Here is a 16,602-nt window from a genome sequence, read left to right on the forward strand (position 1 = left end):
CTAAATATGCACAATCATAGAGTCTGAAATATTGATAGACAGCCAGTACATAACTTTCCTGGCTCTCTCATGCCATGCTTTGAATGCCTGCATTTGTTGTTGATTGGGAACATCAGGAAAAACTGGTTCTTCTTCATTTCCTGCAACAAATTCCCAATATCCTTTTCCCATAAGGAAATTCGTCATTCTAAACTTCCATGCTTGGAAGTTGTTCTTGTCAAGCTTTTCAGTGACAATCTGTGAAAGAGAATCAGACGCCATTACAGAATACTGCAAAAAGTTCTGTCACTGCAAAGAACACAGCTTCAGCCTCACAAGGGCAAATCTGCAAAACTGGCGAAAGTGGTATTTGACCACACAGTCACTTCCTAGTGACGATTTTGCATAAACAGGAACCAAGGATGATTCTGTAACTCCCAATGTCCCTGCACATAAGCATACGATGCAATTTCTACAGTAACTTTTCACCGACATGTGGAACAGTGGCTGCACAGCATAAAACTGCGCTTTTTTTCTGAGTGCGTGCAGAAAACTTCCGCCTCCAAAACAAGCCCCGAAATGGCCTCAAATAAAAAAAACAAGGTCGCCAAGGGCTAAAGCCCTTTCCCGCAGCATATACTGCCCTTTTGCTTCACCGCGAAGGGCGTCTCAACCTGAGACAATGCACTCCTGCAATTTCCGGCTGTGCTACCTGCAGAGATCTGCTCCCAAAACAGAAAATGAAAGCAACACTGCTCCTCTTACCAGACCACCGCGAGCTTGGCTTGCTTTCTTGAGCTCCTTACCACGAACAAGGCTCTGATACCATGTCAAGATTGTGGGAGAGAAGGAAGGAGTCTCACTTGTAGCTTTCTTGCTTGCACAATGGGGGAATACACACAAGGGTGGAGGCTGAAAACAATTTTCCTCTTCTTAGTTTGTGTAAGCCAAAAGAACTCTCTTACAAAGAAATAGAAGAACCCTATATATGGGTCTCAAACCAAACTCAACTAACTAAGGTGGCATACTAACTGAGCCACGAACTAGAGTAGATAAGGATAGGTATCATGTAGCTATTATTCATGGGCGGTGTACCAACCGCATCTGCAACTAACACGTCGGTGACATAAATGCACAATGGTCACCCTGGCATATCACGAGTGGAGCTCGATATCTCAACAGTTTCTTCCTCATTAGGCTCCTCCACAAAGTGAACAGGAGCATCGCTAGATGGGTGGGTTACAAAAGGCCCTGGTGGTCTGGGTATACCAGTTGGGTTCATCTCCAGCCTAGGTACGGCAGGTCTTGAATCAGTCGGTGCTAGGAGAGCTAACTGGGCTCCCCTCCCAAAGAAATTGGGTGGCCTATTACCTAAGTATGGAGGGTTGTACTGCTGCGCATATGGGAATCTCCTCGGCATTCTGCAATGCACTGCATCATGCCTGAATCTACCGCAATTTGAGCACGGCCGAGATCTAGGATCTTGGCACTCAACTGGGAGGTGATTGCCGCCGCAGTATATACATTGTACATGCGATCTCACAGGCTTCCTTACCAGCTCTTGCAACCGTGCAATCTCCATTCTTATTTCTGCCATCCCCTGGTCGTGGTCTACACTCTTTCCCTTATCCTGCACACTAGCAGTTGCTTTTCCCCCCGAAGTAGTTGATCTCTCAGGGTCCCTCTGGCTTGCACTCTCTCGGTTGGTAGTCCTCATGCTGCGTTCCCTGAGTTGATCATCTACGTGTATTGCCTCCTCGAAAACTCTAGCTAGCACGTCTCGTTGCAAGTTGGAGTTACTAGCCAAAGCCTTGTAGAGCTCCTCACTCCAAATCCCGTTCATGAACATTGTAGACACTGCCCTCTCGGTAGGTCGCTCATTGGCAGGGATTCTCTTGTAGAGGCTACGCACCTGAGTGACGTAATCCCTAACGTCTTCCTTCTCCCTTTGACTGATATTCATCAACCTAACGATGAGATTATCCGAATACCTTGCCTCCGAAAACCTCTTGATGAAGAGGCCCTTAAGGCAAACAAAGTTCGTACATTCTGCGTCATCTAGACTAGAATACCAGGTCCTCCCCTTATCGCCTAAGCACAGGCCGAAAGCTTGAGCTCGCTATGCAGGGTCAGTAAGACCGTTTGCCTCACATACTTGCTCGAACTGCTCCATGAAGTTATACGGGTCACTGCTAGGTTCGTATCTAGCTAGTTGTTTTGCTACGATGGGGATTCTAGCCTGCCCTTTAGCCCCTTACGTGACTCCCAATCCTGATAGTAGCGCGGTGGCTAGGGCAGTAGCGCTCTGTTGAACAGAGGTATTGTCCAAGAGTCGCTTTGCTACCAGTTCGCTCAATGTCATGTCAGCCTCTGCTGCCCCTTCCCTCGCTACATTCGGTCCAGATTTGGCCGCTCCAGCTAGGTCTAGCACTCGTCTAGCCTCATACATATCTACGCCTTGCTGTAGCCTTCTAGCCCTTTGCTCATGGTTGTAGGCAATTATGCCTTCTAGTGCTCTCTTGATTGCTCTTCTCTCTTCTTCCAGGTTTGCTACCACTTCCTCTACAGGTCTGCCCTGGATCACGGTCCTAGTGAGTAGATTGTAGTTGTGGACCAGTTCCTGGACTGAGGTTGGAAATTTCTCCTAAGTCTAATTGGTCCTCTCCTCGTTCGCTTCTTGATCCCGATATTGTTTCTACTTCCAGCTCCACGAGGTTGTCAATAAATCCAAGCAGCTCCGACAGCGTCCAATCCTCTATATTGTTGCTTTCCGTGTCTTTGTGTCTTTGTGTCTTCTCCAGGTCCTACTAGTAGGGCACTTAGGCACATGTCTAAGTCTTGGGGTCTTCTCCTACTAGTGGGTTCCTTAATGTTATTAGATATCCTGATGTGTTCCTTATTATTTGAAAGCAGCTGCAATCCTTATTCACACGTTATACTTAGTGCTTTCATGGTGGTTGGTGTGAAAACATGCTTTTCTCTTTTCTTGCAGTGCAAACTTAGTGGAACACAAGAGTGAAGTACTGATGCAAAAAGCGTTTAATACGAGCTCCACTTTGTTTCTCTCCACATTCTTAGCCTGATTTGAGTTCTAAGCTCGGTTCCCGGCTATTCTATGGTCTTTCTGAAGGTCTGTGCTGCGTTTTCTATTTTGCTCTAAGTTCGATTGGTCTCTGAGGTTCTAATGGTCAAACTAGGTCTTGGGGGTGTTCAGGGTTGTGTCCTGGGGGTCAGGTCTGTGGCAGGCTCAACTAAAGATCCTTATTTTTCCTTCTGGGGGCAGGATGGTCCGATTCTCAGAATCGGACTCAATTCTGGGAATCAGACAGGGTTGGTCTGACTCTAGTAGTCGGATGGTCCGATTCTTGCAGTCGGACAGAGTGGTCCGAGTCCAGCAGTCGGACAGGGCTGGTTCGACTCTAGTAGTCGGACGGTCTGATTCTTGCAGTCGGACAGAGTGGTCCGAGTCCAGCAGTCGGACAGGGCTGGTCTGACTCTAGTAGTCGGACGGCCCGATTCTTGCAATCGAACAGGGCTGGTCCGACTCTAGTAGTCGGACGGTCCGATTCTTGGAATCGGACGGTCCGACTCCAGGACTCGGGTGGTCCGATTCTGGGAATCGGACCGCTGAGACTTGGTCCAATTGCATTTGGTGGCAGGTGCGATTTCGACACGTTTCGATCCCACTTGACGCCTGCTACACACAATCACAAGAGACTTTCCAGATATGATTAGGGCATTACTAAGAAGCACCAGACTCACCTGGAGTAGCACAAATCGATGGCACCCAGAATTGTTGAATCTGGTCCTCTATTTCCCTGTTTCCAGCAGCAGCTAAAACCTTCCATTTTCTCTTTTCTTAACCTAATCTAACCTTAATCTAGTGCAGCCAAAATGCAAAACAGAGATGCAGAATGGTAGTGCTTCCAACAAACCAAAACACTTACTTGTTTCACGGATTAAAACATCCTAAATCTCCTAGCTATCTCGAGCACTAGTTCGAGTTGCAAACCCTACTTCTATGCTTGATTTGATGTGCGCGGCGCTCAAGGCTCGATTCCGTCGGTCCCAGCAACGGAACTAAAATGAAGGGGAGCTACAAGCTCTAACCTGAGACCTACGGACCACTTATTGCTCAAGTGTTTCGAACCGAGCGGCCATGGCTACCTCTCACATAGCCGACGTGCAATGCCTACCTTACGGGTGTAGTGAGCTTACCTTGATGCTTGATCGAGTACCCTCCTCTTTCTTGCACACTGGTAGCTCCATGATCCTTGAGGCAAGCTCAAGCAACCTCAATCCCTCTCCCATGAGCTTCATCCTCCATAGCCATGCGCGAGACAAGAGAAGAGAAAAGAGAGGAGGGGAAGATGAAGAGAGAAGATGGAGAGCTTCTTCTCCAAGATCCCTCACTCTCACACAATCACTCCCTCACTCCCTCACACTCTCTCAATCCCTCTCTCAAGCACAGGCAAGAAGGCAAGAAACAAGAGAAGAAGAAGCTTTGGCCACACACAAGAATGATCTTCTCATTCATTTTTTAAGCTTTATATACATGCCCTACTTTTCATGGGCGATCATCCCCTTTTTTACATGGCCGGCCATTAGCCTAGGTCCATTTCTCATTTCCCATCGTTCTAATCTATCCTATTCCCAACTAATGCATACAATTTGCACAGGAGTGAGCCTGGCGCTCTTTTACAAGGATTCAGGAGCGCTTTCACACTTATTGGTGCGCTTTTTTACTCTTTTACTTTCCTTGGGCGACTCTAAGACTTCCTAAGGGTCGTGCCCGTGCTTTTAATTTTTTCAGGGTCTGGTTACCGGTTAAGGCGCCTTTTTCTTCCTTTTGTCCTGCGCCTTTTGCTATTTCCTTTTTTCCATTTCCTGCTCCTCTGTGCTGCGGTAAACAGGCTTTCCTATGCCTTGCCAACATCTACAAGAAACAAGCTCTTTCTAAATGCAAAAGAAAGCTTGTATACCAATTTTCAGCTTTTGTAAAGTTTCAACTATAAATTTATGTCCTACTCCATGTGGATCCTGTAAACTAGACTGTTGAGTCACTTTTTCAGCCAACCCATCACTTTTCAGGTGGTAAAGGCAAAGCCACACGTTTAACCTTCTTTGCAATTGTTTTGTACTTTGTGTCCACCCTTGCTTTAGTCCTGTTCTGTAGCCCATAACATTCACACTCATCAAACTCTTGAATGACTTCATACATCTCTAAAGTGTCAACATAAATAACCTCTTTTTTTTCCATGTTTTCAACATTAATTTTTGCAAAAATTTCAGCCACTATATTAACATCAACCAGCCTTGAAAATAGCCTTGAATATCTTCATTTGTAACCATTAAACCATATGTTTTTAGTTCTTTTTCAGCCCATCCTACATATTTCTTTTCAGCCCTGCACATGATTGAAATATTCTTAAAGTTGCCAAGACTACATGCTGTCCATTCTTGCAATCCTGACACAAACATAGTTTTCCCGTTTCTTGAAGGCATAATTATCTTTCTAGAGGCACTGCCATAGCCTCCACTTATAGCAGTGTTGTCTAAAAACGCTTAAACTCTCATGCATTAGGTGGCATGATATTATCCTGCAGCCTATCTCGATTGCAGAGATGATTCACACAAACAGAGAGAAACTGTATCGCCTTTATATTGTGTTTACTCTGAACCCGAGCATATGAAGAATCATTATCCAAGGATTTTGTTTCCATCCTTGATTTTGAGATATAGGGCTGCCCCAAAATCACTAGATAACTACATGAATCCTGCACAAAAAAATAATATTCATCCCTAACATCTCCAATAGTCACGGATACATTTGGACAAGCCGCATAAAGATCCCATAATGAATTGTTTGTTGCCTGCATGTGCCATTCCAGATCTACATCAATTGGCCAACCTCCATTCTCATACAAATTGCATACCATAACATTGATTTCGGAACCATGATCCAAGAGAGCTATGCAAGGTGTTTATCTTTCTCCCACTTTAACAATTGTCTCTATTATAGCACGAGCCCAATGCGTTCGTGAATAATGACTACTTGGAATAAAAAAAGCATATTCTTCTTCATGTGCTTGTTGATGGACATCCCCATTATACATAGCCTTCTCTCTATGCTTAGTGCTACCCATAAGACCAATTTCAGCCACAAGCTTAATGTCTACACTCCCATTATTTCAACATGAGCTTGCTTTAAATCACTATTATGTGCATCATCATATTCTCTTTGAAGTTGTTCCTCTATGTCTTTGTCAACCTGCATCAATGTTTGTAAAACTTCACCATCAAATTGTCTTTTTTGTTTCAGTATATCAATGATTGCATCACGAAATTCACGCTTTGCGATTCCAAGAACTTTACCAAGTGTGAATTCCACTCTACTATCAAGTATGTGATCTTCCAAGACCCTTTTAAGGTTTGTGGCAGTCTCAAGATTTGATTGTAACCTGTAACCGGCCTGCTTGCCTCTTTTCTTTCCTTCTCGTTTCTTCTCTTGAGATGTATCCTCCATAACATGCTCAAGTATGGCTATTTCAGCTTCTTTCTACTACTCCATTTTACTTCATGTTATGCGTTTAGATGGGCATGAAGAGGAAGGACCAGCATTGTCCTCATCTCTTCTTCTCTTTTCTTCCACAAGAGCTTCTTGATTATGAACCTCAACCAAATAAGCATAGGCTGAAAATGAATCCACGGGTGCACTCCATCCTGTTCTCCCTCATATACTCTCTGACTTGCATTAGCCAATTCAAACTTTGTTGTTTTGCTCTTTTCCATGCAATCTAATGCTTGCATCCAAACATGAGATTTTGCTTTAGCCATGCCTCCTTTACGAGCCGTGATCTATTCTTGCACCTTCTTTATTGGCTAATCCTATAAGGAAAACAAAAACATGACAATTATTTTGTTTGCAATGCATAATTTTTGGTCTCAGAATACCCATTCACATTGTGCATTGCTCTTAAAAACTTCAATAATTTGCAGAAGTATAAAGTTTACCAACATAAGTCAAGTGGACGCCATTTTGCTTTAGTTGCTCATGAGCTAGAACCCTTTTGATGACTATCCTAGCCCCATCATGTTCTCCCTTTCCATGTCGTGAACAAAAAAAATTCAAAGTCATTTTCATGGAAGTAAGACCTCAATATCTAACAACAAGGGTAAAGCAATCACTTTTCTTTAAATGTTAAAGCTATAACATTTGAAACCAAATGTTTTGTAAAGCACAAAGCCCTTGATCTCTCAGGCATTGAGCATATAAGAGAAAAGTATATTGCACAAATAAGGTATCATGCCATTTGTCATTTGAGATAAAGAAGTGATTGGTCTTCTTTAATGCACACTAGCATTCCGTGTGTGTGCTTTGCACACACGAAATGCTAGACCGCTTCGCGGCATGCGAAGTTGCCATTCTATTGCACGAAAACTTCACTTAATAATCCATTTCTCCTCTTTCTCCCTCCTACTCTCTCTCTCTCTCTCTCCACAATTCTCTCTAAGCACCCTTTCTCTGTCTCTCTCTCTCTCACAAAACTTAAAACTAAAAGTAGTTTATAAAATTTGTAACATAGAATGGCAGACATAGAAACAATCTCTTCCATGCACCATACTTACAAACTTTCCTCTCTCGATATCAATGTAAGGAATCACATGATTGCTTTGTGTGAAAAAAAGGAAACAATAGCGTTATACCGAAACGGGTCATAATCAACACAAAGACCAAGTACCATGAAAAGAATTTCTATTAGAGACCTAGTCAAAATGAAGCCACAAAGGCCGAGTATAAGGCACGCTAGTGTTTCCAAGCACCATAGGCAAATGGTCGATGCCAACAAAAAAAGACAATGTCTCCAAGATGCCTAATAGAAAGAAAGCTTCCTCTTCTTTGAGTAATCATTAACAAAATATTCCTCCTTGAGCAAAACATGCGAAGGCAAAGCAAGGAATGATCCCATAGGTAATGGCATGGGCGATGCAATAGTCCTACCTCTCTCTTTACCACCTGCATTGGAACAAAAATCACAATATAAGTACGTGGAACAATAACGTTATACTGAAACGGGTCATAATCGAGAAAAAGACCATGCACCACAAAAAGAATTTCTATAAGAGACTTAGTCAAAATGAAGCCACAAAGGCCAAGTCTAAGGCACCAGAGTGTTTTCAAGCACCATAGGTAAATGATCGATGCCAACAAAAAGAGACAATGTCTCCAAGATGCCTAATAGAAAGAAAGCTTTCTCTTCTTTGAGGAATCATCAACAAAATCTTCCTCCTTGAGCAAAACATGCGAAGATGAAGTAGGGAATGATCCCATAGTTTCCATTGGTAATCTCATGGGTGATGCAATAGCCTACCTCTCTCTTTACCACCTGCATTGGAACAAAAATCACAATATAAGCACTTGGAACAACTAACAAAGATAATTTCATCCCAACAATTATAATACCTAGTCGAACATTTGTGAACCATTTCGTAGGTATTGACAAACATTGATGCAATGTTACAAAACAACCCAAATCCTTGAATCCATACTTGAACCAATGCCTTGGTATCTTATCAGTATGAGAGCATTGAAATATCTTCTTATGGTCAACCTTGTACATATGCACCCGAAGACATTGTGTGTATCCACAATGTACAACTTCAATAAAAACTAGGAGCTTGATGTCAATATTAACATCATCATATAAATGCTCGATGACCCTTGCAAGTGTCCTTCTTATAATATCATGACTCATTACTGTGTGCAACGTACATTGTAGCTTCTTTTGATAGTCAGAAGTTGGGTAATAGTTCCACTCTAGGGTAGTCATCTGCAAACGTTAAATAAATAGAAAAATATGAAAAATAATTTACTTCCAAGAGAGTATATGCCAACCAAACAAGGCGTAGAGAGCAATTCACATATACCCAAAATCAGTGTCCCTACATGTTTGTCAATAACTACATCTCCACAAAGAAAGCAATGCACATTACTACATTTTCAAAGATCATCCTTGTATACAATGTTTGTGGACATATCCCCATCCTTTTCACCCAATAGGACTTTCACACCATGTGAAGATTTTTCCCTTGAAAATGCAACATATAGCTGACCATGTGTAAATACTAGTGCCTTTAGATAAAGACCAACAATGGACAAAGTCTGTCCCTTTGACTTGTTGATTGTCATAGCGAATGCCAACCGGATGGAAAACTGTCTCTGTTTCATAGTAAATTGCAATTGTGTAGCATTCAAAATAAAAGTAATCCGGGGAATAAAAACTCGTTTGCCCACATTTGCCCCTGTTATTATCTCAACATCTATCACTTTCCTATTGAAAGCTCTACATATCAACCGTCTAACATTACACATACCCCTTCCTGGGTGTAGGTTTCTAAGAAGAATAATAGGTGCATTTATCTTCAACAACAATAAATGAGGAGGAAATCCACCTCCAAGGTCCAATGTATTTAAATACTCAACGAAGTACAAAAATGAGTTGTCAGTTTCTGCAATCAAATATGCACTATAATAATGTCAGACCTCCCCTGGCATCAGTTTGCAATGCATGATCATTCAAAGTAGCCACCTCTATATTCCACGAGGCAAGTATAGCCCGCTCACTAAAATATGATGTGTAGTCACCCACATTGGACACGTCACTGTACACACTATCAATCAAGGTTTCGATAGACTACCCTTTTAATACCATGCTAGGTGGAACACATAACTTATCACAACTTTCGGCAATACCCACTCCATCCCCTATTCCTTAAATCCAATAGATGAACCCATTGTCCACTACATTACCAGTTGTTGACACTCGCATATTCACAAATAGCCTTAGTATCCTCATGTAATGCCACAAATTGGAGTAACACAATGTAGCATTAACAATATCCTCACGTGTTCCCTTTAACACAATCGGCAAGATCTGCCTAAAATCCCCTCCAAACAAAACAACTTTTCCACCAAATGGCTTATCACAACTCATAACATCTCTTAGAGTTCTATCAACCGCTTCAAAGGCATATCGATGGGTCATAGGAGCCTCATCCCACAAAATAAGGCTCAATAACCGAGCAAGGTCAATTTGAATAGGAATATTGCAAGTGGATCGATTATTTAATTCTACTAGGATTTTAACCGTGAGTGAGTCGTACGAACACCTGGTAAAAGCAAGGCAGCAATGCCACATGATGATGTTGCCAGTGCTATAGACTGCCACTGCACACCTTCGCAAGTAAACATTTATACAGGAAAGTCTTCCTAGACCCACCAGGACCATCCAAAAAGAATACATCCCCAGTATCTGTGTCAATAGCATCCATAATTGCACTAAAGACAATTCTTTATCCCCCATTCAACATTCCCTCCATGGATTCACAAACCCTACATTGATCTGATGTGTTGTATGCATATTCATCTTGCAAAATAGGGTTAGCATGTAGTTGTGAGTTTGGTTGATGAGGTTCAAGAAACCCATCAAAATCAGAGAGTCTTCGACCTACATGGCGCAAAAGGTCTTGTAGATGTAACAAAGCCATGTTAGATGCCTCATGATGCATAACACCAAGAGAGGTATGCAGGTGCTGTAGCTGCAATCTAGACATTATATCCTCTACCATTAGCACAAAAAATCTTTCCCATAGATGGCCAGGCCAAGTTGGCTCACAAAAGACCAAATTTGTAACAAACAAAGTACGGAGTTGAGCACCAATTTGCACAGAAGCAACTTCTTCAAAGCACACAACATATTCATTATCACTCTCTAACATGCCCCTTGCAATGCAAGCATCCCTAAAAGTATCATAGATTACATTATCAATAGCATGCAAATCTTCAAAAGAGGTATATCCCCGACACTTTGTTAAAAGCATTCGCAAATAGCAGAGCTCACCATAGATAGGCACTACAAAATACATCCGGCCACATGTATTCCCACGCTTCCTCCTAGTCCACATCTTATGTCATGCATTCCACACCCAATACACTAGAAAGTCCTGATAGCAAATAGTCCTAGCCTCTGGATGAATTCGGTTGCACACAAACCATTCAATAAGAGTAGTTTTCTAGAGATCTTCATTTTGCACAACATCTGGTATACTATATGTATCTCGAAACACCACATAGTTCTCACTAGATAAGTGAACCTACAAACATTGTATATCAGGCTTTTCATCGTGTAATGCATAATCATAGATCCGCCAACATGCCTTAGAGACAGAAACATATCGTGCATCCAAATAACTTTGTATCTTGTCCACCTCATGAACATTGCCACCATTCTGCGCTGAATCAACCCCAATAGAAAATTTGATGGTTGCACGGTCATGCCCCTTGTACACATACTTATACAAATACTTAACATCCGCGACTGTCAAGCACACCTCCACATTTATGTGTGCATTGTATTTCTTACTCAAGAAAGGATTATATGGAACAACCCATTTATTTTATCAATAACATTACCATTTATGATCACAGAGTTTCCATCATCTCGTCTTCGATAAATGGGATAGCTAGAACTATCAACTGTTGTCATACCCACTAATTTTCATGGGTAGTCTTTAGTACATCTACCCTTATCCATACAGGGACTCTTGGGGTTCAATCCTCTGCAAGGGCCATGAATGTTGCACTTTGAAATTGTCTCAAATAAGGTTGGAAACTTAACTCTATCTAGCAACTCAGCACAAACAGTCTATCGTAGTGATAGGTTTCAGAACGTTTGAAAGATGACTCTAAAATTAGCAAAGTATGAGAATGTGGTAGCCCCCTCTTTTGGAATTCAATCACAATAACATAGCTTGCAACCTTTCCAAAGAGATCCTTCCGCAACAACATGTACATTAAATCAGTATGCGTTTTATGAAACATGCAAGCAGTCAAATCCGGACGGTCATAAGCACTTTGCCTAGGCAATAAAGCATTAGTTATCTCCAACCACTTTGGATTGCATGTCATTGTTATAAAAAGATTAGGTTTTCCCTTGCATCGTACTATAGCCATGGCATCCTAATATAATTGATACATGTGCCTTGGCCCACCTGTGAATGATGATGGTAAAACTATCCTCTTGCCTACAGAGGCACCAACAATCTCCATTGGCCCATTATCATTTGCTCCCACCACGTCTGCCAGAACTTTGTAGGCCTCCGATCGCAACACTGATTGATTCTGGCGACACCAAGTTAATCTACACTGCTCTATACTATAATAAGCATAAACAATAAATTGTTGAAATAGTCGACCACCACACAATATGCACACCTTAGTATCTTTGCGCACTTGAAGACGGAATGCATAAAATTACATCTAGGTAACACAATTTTTATTGGACAAATCATATATGTTAATAGAAACACTAACATTACTGTAGGGAAACTTTGCATGCCAACCATCATCTCCCATAAGAAAAAGGAGGACATATAGCATTGGCATATATGCTCTATGCAAGTTTGAAATAGCAATACATCGACCACCCTGAGTGTAAACATGAATATCCTGACGATCAAGAGAATCCTTGTCACCCTGCCCCGGCATGATAGCTGCAACCTCAGTTGCTACAGGAGTAGAGTGTTGTTTAGTAGTTCTTTGAACACCAAAAATACTCATTCTTAGTTCTTGCATGGGATTATTTTGCAGTTGCAAGCCCACAGACCTAAAAGCATGTGCATATATGTTGTGTCGATGCATTATACATTGAAGCTCCCCTAGCAAATTTGGTAATAAATCATGCATAACCCCCAGCCTATTAAGAAACTCATGCTCGGTATCATGAACATAGAGTTGTGCAAATCTTGGCCTTTCTTGACGTTGCACATTAGGAAGAAAAATACCTATACAGTGATAAACAGAGCCATGCACTCTAAAGGTGTAACCATTCCCAATAACATGTAGCTCGTCAACATTAGCTTCGAGTGATACAAATGCAAGAGCACTGTTGTATGCTAGTACATTATTTTTAAATATCCTACTCTGAGGGTGCATACCATGCAACAAATCATGCAATGGCTATGGTGGACGTTGCAATGGTGGCAACATTACTTTTCCATTTTGATAGCAGTGTCTTCCAAACAAAATCGACCCTTGCACCCGAGTCTCGCATCTCCACAACTTAGCTAAACACCTCTCACACATTTAAGAAAGACCTCCCATGGAATGCACATCCGGATCTTGAAATAACAGTACCACTGTTGCTGGGTGAACATCTGTTGCAAGCAAAGCATGTAAAATGGAGCATAATCCACCACTATGGGGATGAAAAATAGCAATATTATGAACACGTGACTCATTAACCACGAGATTTTTCACATTGTGGTGATTCCCAAAATCACAACCATCTATTGACGTAACAATATCAGGCAAGCACTGCTCGATCAACATGCATCATTACTGAATCTATACCAACATGATGTTCAACTAGCTCATTATCCCCATTTACAATTTCAACATGGCGAGACACACTCTCACAAACCACTCCATTAAGATTTCTCCCATTCTGGCACTTAGACATTGAAACATTATTAACGTGTGACTCGATAATCACATGATTAAGACCATTGCAACCACCCACCTATGGCAAAGCATTCGTCAAATCCACACCAAACTGTCACCGGACTTGAAGTCCCCTAATGCTTCTATTCACTGATGGCAAAACATTAACCAAGTCTATACCAAACTGTGGTTGGCCTAGTTATGACCACTTAGAATCTCTCGATGAAGAGGCAAGTTTTCAATATCCCTAGGAATGGGTCTACCATGATCTAAAATCCCTTTCCGAGCCCTGAGCCTAGCAACCTATCATCGCTCATACCTTGTGGATGTAAGCACATCCCTACGAACACGCAACACATAGTCTCTGCCAGTTGCTCAATGTAAACACCCCATATTGATTCGATGGCCACAAAATCTGTTATCAACTAATTCCATCAAAAACATGGATTATTATACATGTACAGACACATTTATTATTTAAATATTTAAATGTTTAAATATTAAAGCTAAATATCAAGGCACAATACCAAGTCAATTTATTTGAGTCAATGCTAGCAACCCTATCAATGTATCTGTCTACAAAGACGTGCACCTGCCCATGAGAGAGAGAGAGAGAGAGAGAGAGAGAGAGAGAGAGAGAGAGAGAGAGAGAGAGAACCTTGTTGCTAAGATAGAGAATTTAGATATAAACACATGCATAATTGATCCATTTCAATTAACTAATAAAATTAAGTAAACATGCAACCACAAAAACGGTTATCAACACACTTGATCAAAGGCATGATTTGATTTCAAAACCAAATATATTGCGTACATTCGATGTATGCAATACATCGAATGTAAATCTAAACTAACTATCACTGGACTACCAAAACTGCTCCAGGTAAACCTCAAGAAAGAGACACCACGTTATACACACTCAATACATTTTACTCAAATACACTGTTATATTAAAAGTGTTACATATCTTAGCACATTCCACGTAGGCTTTACAAAAAGGAAGCATATATTATCATAAAAAGTGCTAGCCCAAGCACTTTAAAATATGCAAGACAATCCGAACCTATAAGTCCCATCCCAAGCATTTCTTTCTCCTTAGATGCAACCATTTATCTGACGGCTCAATTGTTGCAGCAAAGCATTAGACCTACTATCATTCATTTGAAACTGAAAGAACAGCAACCGACAACCCCTCAAGAAAATCACATGCTCGTGGTCATCTCCAAGCCCCCATACTAAAGCCCACATATCATTCACCAGTAGATTCATTAATCTACTTGTCTCAGAAATAATTGCTGAAAGTGCCCTTACTTCACCACCCAGATCAGTCGACACATGATGGAGAACACCCTGCGTGTGCTTTGTCTCACACAACACCATACAGACCTTTAGCATGTTCATGTAACTCCATTGAGTACATGGCAAGTGCACGATCAACATGCACACATAAACTTGTATGCATTTCCATTAACTCATTCATCGTGGCCTCAAGTTTTTTAAAGTCCAAAGCACTTGAAGTAGCCCTCGTGTTTCTCTAAATCTTTGTAGCTCTTGTACATTTAGCAACATTTCGAGCCCATACATTGTGCTTGCAATGAAATATATAAACAATCATCTCCAAAAATATATATAGTAGAACTTTGATACAAGAACAATTAAAGCAATTATCTTCCATACCCATGTGAATGGCTCCAAGCTGGCAAGTGTCGAAGAGATGATGTTGTTGCCGTTTTGTTTAATTCAACTGAATCCACTACATTCAATGGAGTCGAAAGCAGTACATCGGGAATATCTCCCATGGCTTCGCTTTGTTCCATGGCTACACCAAACTTTAAAGAGAACATAAGAGTCACACAATAAATAAATCTCAAAGCTATTCAAGACATAAGCGATAGACACATATGCAACCACAAACCCTAAATGCATGAAAGAATATATGTACACTACGCATGAGTGCTATCATGCACACATGGCACTCACAAAGCACCAACCACGCATTTCCTAAAGGCCCTGCCAATGGTTGTTCATTCATGTACATCTGCACAATCTTGAGAGAAAACAATTTGACACGTAGGAAGGTGCCACGAGTCTCGAAATACTTATTGGTGCCAATCCCATAGGAATATATTTTAAAATGGCTTACAATAACTTACCAAGTCACAATAATGAAGAGAGAGAGGCATATGTACCCTGATTGCTGAAACCAAACTATACAAAACATCCCAACATGACAAAGAAGAGGAGGACCAAAAACACAAAGAAGAATAAGAGGAGAGAGTATATCTGTATGTGTGTGAGAGAAGAATGAGAGAGTGTGTGAGAAACAGTGAGGGAGCCAGACATAAGCCACCTAAATATGATATATATATATATGTGTGTGTGTGTGTGTGTGTGTGTGTGTGTACCCTAATTGCAAAACCAAACTATACAAATGTCCCAACATATGAAAGCTTCAATCATTCTATGTATCTAGTCCAATCTAAGTTACAAAAGCACATTAGCAAAATTGTATAGTAATCAAGAGAGAAACAGAGAGAAAGAGGAACTATTAAAATGGTTTAAAAGTAGTTTTATAATTTGCAAGACACAGACAATGTGTTTCAAAATGGAGATTTTCATTAAACAATTTATTTAAGAAGTTTTGTATAGATTACATATACCAAGCAAACCACGGCAAAGAAGCATTGGTTAACATTGCCAAAACCTATTGTGAACCACTCTTCAAAGAAGCAATGTTCTCTAGTTCATATCAAGGGTAATGTTCTCTAGTGCTAGAGGATGAGCATGCACGGCAATTCATCTGCATTAACATTGCTGAAAATCTATTAAGATAAACTTTCAAAGAAGTAAGTTGCACATCAAGAGCAATGTTCTCCAGTGTAACCAAGCTCTCGTTCTTGTGAGCAAACAACTCACATACTCCATCCTCTATACGACCTGCACTATTAAGAAGATATTTCAACTTCTCTTCTTGATTGTCCGAAGATCCAGCATGCAACCACCAAATTTTTTGGATATGTTCATAAATGTCACCTATATAACCCTTGATCTCTTCTAACTCACCTTGTATCGTTACTCTATTAGCAAGGTGCCCTTCATATTTCTCTTCCAACATTCTCTCA

At 41.0% G+C, this 16,602-nt stretch overlaps 1 protein-coding gene across 1 annotated transcript; it reads right to left on the reverse strand.

Annotated features, from left to right (window-relative positions):
* Positions 1-8,980: 8,980 nt before the first annotated feature.
* Positions 8,981-10,311, reverse strand: LOC148014517 (uncharacterized). Its single transcript, XM_087666558.1, has 2 exons — positions 10,216-10,311; positions 8,981-9,199 (listed from the first exon to the last, which is right to left on the reverse strand). Exons 1-2 carry the CDS (start codon positions 10,309-10,311, stop codon positions 8,981-8,983), a joined length of 315 nt encoding a protein of 104 aa, XP_087522684.1.
* Positions 10,312-16,602: the final 6,291 nt, after the last annotated feature.

This window comes from Lygodium microphyllum, chromosome 25 (genome assembly GCF_053477565.2).
Source record: "Lygodium microphyllum isolate KBCC chromosome 25, Lygodium_microphyllum_v1.1.10, whole genome shotgun sequence".
NCBI lineage: Eukaryota > Viridiplantae > Streptophyta > Polypodiopsida > Schizaeales > Lygodiaceae > Lygodium > Lygodium microphyllum.